The 6,248-nt window shown below is 41.1% G+C and overlaps 3 protein-coding genes across 3 annotated transcripts in view; 2 read left to right on the top strand and 1 right to left on the bottom strand.

The window, feature by feature from the left end:
* Positions 1 to 15: 15 nt before the first annotated feature.
* PPTG_10683 (hypothetical protein) lies at positions 16 to 267 on the top strand (the record flags this gene model as incomplete). Its single annotated transcript, XM_008906086.1, has 1 exon — positions 16 to 267. The coding sequence occupies one exon, from the start codon at positions 16 to 18 to the stop codon at positions 265 to 267; it is 252 nt and encodes an 83-aa protein (XP_008904334.1).
* A 2,679-nt stretch (positions 268 to 2,946) lies between these two features.
* On the top strand, positions 2,947 to 3,396 carry PPTG_10681 (hypothetical protein; the record flags this gene model as incomplete). Its single annotated transcript, XM_008906085.1, has 1 exon — positions 2,947 to 3,396. The coding sequence occupies one exon, from the start codon at positions 2,947 to 2,949 to the stop codon at positions 3,394 to 3,396; it is 450 nt and encodes a 149-aa protein (XP_008904333.1).
* A 2,588-nt stretch (positions 3,397 to 5,984) lies between these two features.
* PPTG_10680 (hypothetical protein) overlaps positions 5,985 to 6,248 on the bottom strand; it is a gene marked incomplete at both ends in the record, with an annotated part of 1,394 nt that continues 1,130 nt past the window's right edge. The window contains one exon of the mRNA XM_008906084.1: positions 5,985 to 5,992. Within this exon, the coding sequence (XP_008904332.1) occupies positions 5,985 to 5,992 (8 nt within the window). The remainder of the gene's footprint in view (positions 5,993 to 6,248) is intronic.

Here is a 6,248-nt window from a genome sequence, read left to right as displayed (position 1 = left end):
GCGATATGGGCTGTGATGCCAGGAGTTGAGTACGTGCTGTGTGTGAAATTCGAGCCCGGCTTTACGAATGCGGAATACAAGTTGTATGATGCTCGCGTCAATCCACTCGTACAGCTGGCTCCACTTCCAATCGTCGCTCCAAGTACCGTGATCCAGTTGGACGGACGTCGAATTCTTGGTATTCCACCAGGGATGGCGCTCCCGGTAGGGTTTCCTGCAACTCTGTCGGTGGATTTGTACTCTCCATTGGTTTGGGCAATGCGTTAATCAGACGGCAATCTCTTGCGCAGCAACTGCCAAGTGATCTGATTGGATAAAATAATCATAAATTCATGTGAAACCACCGCCTTGGAAAACCGGTTTTATACCGGTATGGACTTGATTCTATTGTGACATTGCACAGTAACTCTAGACGCGAGAGTATTATGTTTTAATACTCACAGATTTTTATTAAAAAAAAAAAACATATCACGAGAAGTGCCGTCGTGTATGTCACATCTCTTGAATTTGTGGGTATGTGAGTATTATAAAATGGCCTTTTTTAGCCACTCCATATATTTACATTATTTCATGGTAGGATCCTAGACCCCTATATGTATTTATGGTTTATCTATCCCAATACTCACATACTCACATACTCACAAATATTTACTAATGATACTAAGTTACTATACAATCTATCGACATGTTCTAATTGAAAGCTTGTCAGACTGATCTTCGAAGAGCTTGTAAAAATTATCTACTCTTCCGTGCTGTACATAGTAAAGCCATAGAACGCAACATTGCCCACAGTGGCCGAAACGTGGATTCTGAATTTCAACTTCGCGATAGGAGTAAATCTTTTGGTATCACACGTGGCCTTGGCCGAGAGGATCAAAGTAAGCCTTATGCTTGTTGAATACTGCTAACCAATGCGTACCCCCGATCTGAGGTGTTCCCATGTTCAGAATACAATAATCTTTGCTTCTATCTAAATGCTGCTTGAAATCAATTTGATCTACTTTGACTCCAAGTGAATTAGAGAGTTTCATGAGTTGATCATCCGTCGTTCTAGACAAATTAATAATTATTTTTTCGCTCATGGTGCTTTATTTTTTCGACAAGTATAATATAATCGTCATCAATATAATCGCATAAACTATGTCTTCTGCTTCCGATATTTCCGCTTTTGAACACTCCGTCGAACCAGCTCCAGCTGAGACACTTTTCCGCGATAAGAAATGGACATATATTCAGGATTCAACGTCTAACACCGGTCAGTATGCCGGACAAATCCAATTTAATCTCTCAACGATCTCTTCGCAAGCCGCATTTGTCAATTGGGAAGAAGCTGTTATCGAGCTTCCAGTAAGCTTCAAATTCTTAATGGTGGTGCTGGTTCGGTCACTTCGACTGCTGCCTGTACTGTGGATCAATTGATTCCTAAGGCCGGTGCGTGGCAGTTCATTGACAGTGTTCAGGTTGTTATTGACGGAACCACAGTACAAACGAATCAAGTTCATGAGAATGTGAATACAACGTTCAAGGCTATCACTGAAACGGACTATAACACGTATGTGAAACATGGTCCAACCAGCAACTTTGTATTGGATGAATATGCCACACCAACGATCCAAGGGTCTAGCGGAGCGGCACAATCGCTCGATAACTTGGCTACTTCGTCGTTTATGACAGCTACTAATAATGTCGGTCAGTTTGGATTGGCTAACACGTACTCGAACCGAGGAGCCGCCGAACGATCGCTCTTTACTCCTCTTGACCAACAAAGCTCGAAACTTGCATTCGATGTTATGGGAGGCAGCGCAAATCTTCAGGCTGTATCGAAACCTCAAGTGTATGTGGCTCCTGCTGGCGCCGTTGCTGCTGGTTCGCCATTTACGTCGCGCATTATCTGGCTTGCATTAAATTGCGGAATATCTGCGACTATTTCAAGAAATGTCCAATGCAGAAAAACACGCGCGGCTTCATTTACCTCAATTACAACAGCTCATCGACTACTCTAGTTACGACTGGTACTGCGGGTGTTGTTTCGTCTGCTACTATTGCTAGCTTGAGCAATAATATGAATTTTGGCAACACCTGCCCAGTGCTTTGGAATTTAAGCAGTGGTGTAACGACAACTGCTTTGGCCGGTGGTCTTGCGCTCCCTGCTTCTGCTGTAACTTTTTCGATTACAGCCGACATCAATGGCTCTCCAGCCGCTGGAACTGGCATTACTCCATCGCAATCGTTCTCGCGTCTTCTCGTTTCAACCTACTCACCCAGCCCAAGCGCCGATCATGCATTGGCTCAAAAGAAAACCTTCCGTTACTTCGAACGAATTACGAATAAATTCACAGTTGCTCCGGGCGCTTCCTTCACTTGGACAGTCAGTAATGGCATTGCTAATCCAAAGCGTTTGATCATGCAACCTGTTATTACCAATCCAACCGCAGGTGCTACTGTATCGGATGTAATCAATCCTTTCCGTAGCCCATTTTCGACTGTACCTGCTACGACAAGTCCATTTGCTGCATTGAAAAATCTTCAAGTCACAGTGGGCAACGTGCCTATCTGGAACAATCCTGTCAGTTTTGGTTATGATTTATTCTTGCAAGAGATGTCGAAGTCAGGCGTCGATGGTGGTCTTAATGATGTAACGTCGGCTAGTTTGCTATCTCAGTGTCAATGGGAATCGCTTTACCGATTTGTTGCTGTTGATATTGGTTGCCGCCTTCCAAGTGAAGATGGTGCCAGTAAGAGTATTATTGTGTCTGGTACTTCCAACTGTAACTACGCTCTCACGATTTATTACCACGTATTGCGTGAAGTTGTTGCAAGCGTTGATACGGCTATGGGCACGGTCTCCCAAGGTCCTGTTCAAGGCTGATTTTGATAACGTCGTAATGTAATTCTTATTAACCACATTCTTTTTTTTAAATATACGTGACCCAATCAAAATTAAACATGAACGGCTCTTTCTCCGATAATCAGACAAAGCAAAAAGCATATGATCGCTACTACAAAACGATGTCAAAAAGCGATTTCGTTCAAGGTAAGAAGCTGAAGGCGTTGATTCAACGCGAAACATTAGACGATGCAAGCACCGACTCACTTGCGAATTTGTTTCAGCAAGTAATGGGGAAGAGTCGCGAGTATGAGTATGATCAAATCACAAAAAAGCTGCTGAAAGGTCCTAAAGGTCCTCCTGAAATTATCAAAGGTGAAGCAAGTGATACTCCCAAATCTAGTAAGAAGAAGCATACATACGTCCCACAATCAACCGATACAGATGCTAATATGGAAAAGCCCACTGCACCTGAAGAATCATTCGAGGACTTCTTTAGTGGAGTAAATGATGTTGCGCAAAAGGTAGTCAATACTCGAGCATACATTAAAGGAAAAAAAAATCATTAAAAGAAGTGGTGGATGACCACGTTCTGAAATATCTAAACAAGCGTAGAGAGTTCCGAAGAGAGGATTCAAATCGAAGACGTCAAGAAATGGCAGCAAAGTTTGCTGATGAAGTCATGAAAGAATCAGTAAAGCTTCTAAAAGGAAAACGAACCGCAACTCCCCAAATAAATCTCCCACAGACAAACGAGCGACAAAAAAAGCTGCTAAGCGAGCTGAGGAGGAACCTTCAATTACTCGGCAACTCTTTCAAGACTCGGATGTTAATGAAAGCAGTGATGGCAAAGAAATAAAAGAAGAGAAAAGATTACGCGGGTTGAATGCTAACATAAAAAATTATACTGATGATATCAACAGCTACAAAAGTCAATTTGCAGCAAACTTGTACGAAAGTATCCAAAATAGATTTGGCGAGGCTGTCGATCAACGCAAAGGCAAAGACTATTTTGAAGACAATGCACCTAAACCACCCAGAAAGCATAAAATGAAACGAGATGCTATGAATCAGTACAAAGCTGAAATGAAAGGCTGGCTGGATGGAATCTTTATTTAAGAATTGGTTAGACACGAAACTTCGTGATGATACTATTAAGCTTGGCTTCAAGCTCAGCTATTTTTTTTTTGGCTTGATTTCTGATAGCAACATGGGGTAAGACGCACACTTTTGAGTAATCAATGCTGAACATAATATCTTTTAGATCGACGGACTCGTCTTCAACATCTAATCCCGCTCGATCAGTAAAATTGACAATAGATCCTAAACCAAGCTTTATAGCATCTTGGGCAATGTATCCTATTTGTAACAGCACATCGTCTCCTTGGCTTTTATAACGATACTGAACGGGGTTTAGATCCAAGATTGAATCTCCAACAGATTCATCTATTGGTTCGATATTCGTCTTAATTCGTTTATCGGATGTTGTGTACAAGCCAGCCCCAGCTAACATGGCGTTCGAAGCTCTTATAGAAACAGCTATTGAAGACAGAGGACCAATAGTAGAAACAAGACCGCCAGATCTAAGAAAATAGGCTACTCCCGTTCCAGTTATGTCCAAAGTCGATGAAACACTACCTGAAAGTCTAATATCGCCGATGGTGATCCAGTTCCAATACCGACTCTACCAGCCGAAGATTTCGTGTATTTGCAGTCATTAAAACCAAATCGTTAGTTCCAAAATATGCACTATTAGTCGAGGTTGCATTTGTTGCATTGCTCAGTTGTAAGCCAAAATCAATAGGCGATGCGTTAGACGATTCCATGAAAATCGGCATATCATAGTTAGCGGTTCCATCGTTGAGTGCATTAGAGGCTTTAATATAAATATTTCCAGAATTCAGTATAATCGGAGCTGTTCCAAACGAACTAGTGTATGGCATATTGGTATTAAATATCATCTTATTGATAGTGTCAGAAACAAGGTAAAGACAATCACTTGATGGTGTAGGAGACGATCCGGCAGGATTTATACAAAACGCATCTGCACTTGTTGCTAATGTATAAGTATGAGGACAACCAGTTTTATACGGCTGAGTATTGCCAATATTGAAACAAAATCTGTGCGTTTGAGACGTAAATCCCACAGTTGGTTTATCGTTCCAATTGATAGTAAATAAATCAGCGCTTGTAGCAGAAACAACTCCAACGAATGAGCTCGGATTATCCGTTGATATTAAATTCAACAACGGATATGTTTTGTTGTTTGAGGCGGATGTAGTTCTTGAAGCGATGACCAATCCATTTGTATCAGATACTCGATAAATGCTCATAGTTTCACGATTCACAGTTCCGCCGTAAAAACGCAGATTATTTGTGCTTGATGTGCCTAAAGGCATCAATCCGACACCTGAACTATCGAGTGTCATTGATTTTGATGCTTGAAATGTACCCAGAGTTGTTAAGTCATTGTAATTTAGTTCATTAGCATCAGCTGTCATAGTGAGTCCATTAATGTTCAATGTAGAATAGCTAAGATTCAATATCGAGCTTCCAGCTCCATTATCTCCAGTTATTGTATTACAAGTAATAGAAGGTGAAGCAACTGATACTGAAGCAATAAAATTTCTTCAAAGACTCAATTAAACTTGGGTTCGTTATGTGGCACTTCACGTTTGGAGCCTCCATAGTACCTCTGTCAGAAATAGCTGTTATATATGACATATCGCACTTAAGCTGTATCGAAGAGCCTCCATACAAACTTCAAGTTAGGATTTGTCCTATAAGCAGGTTTGTGATAGATAAATCACGAAGACCCGAATAGTCAAGAGTTGAATTCAATACAGCCGCTTTTGACGCCACGGCTCCACCAAGAGTATGGTCCCAGCAATGAGTGAATACGATTCTGAGACTAGCAAGTTGATTATTTTTGATGACTTAGTCAATGAGCCAAAAAGAACTCAAGCTCAGATCTCACAGTACTTCATCCGAGGACGGAAGCAAGGCTGGTCAATGCTTTACATTTCACAGAGTTACTTCGGAATTTCAAAAACGATTCGAATCAACTCTCACTACGTGATTCTTGGTCGAAATCTTACTCAACGAGACCTTGGTATTATCTGTCGTGACTTCCCTACTGACATCCCAATTAAAACATTCATTGATCTATACAAACGAACAACATCCGAAAAAAATGAGCACGATGATGATGGATATCATCAATTGTAGGATCTACAAGAATGTTATCGATTACGTATGCGACTTATAAGTTGCTTATTCACTACTACTTTTTTTTGGTCGTATCAACAGACGAATGCATACGTTGTTGTCAATGATACCAAGCGGGATCATATTTTGATCAAGGAATGACAAAGTCAATTCCGAATTAGTTCCTTGCATTGGGCAATAGGCTAAACCCTGA

The sequence above is a fragment of the Phytophthora parasitica genome (assembly GCF_000247585.1).
Source record: "Phytophthora parasitica INRA-310 unplaced genomic scaffold supercont2.22, whole genome shotgun sequence".
In the NCBI taxonomy this organism is placed as follows: Eukaryota; Oomycota; class Peronosporomycetes; order Peronosporales; family Peronosporaceae; genus Phytophthora; species Phytophthora nicotianae.
This window is presented reverse-complemented; position numbering and strand designations above follow the sequence as displayed.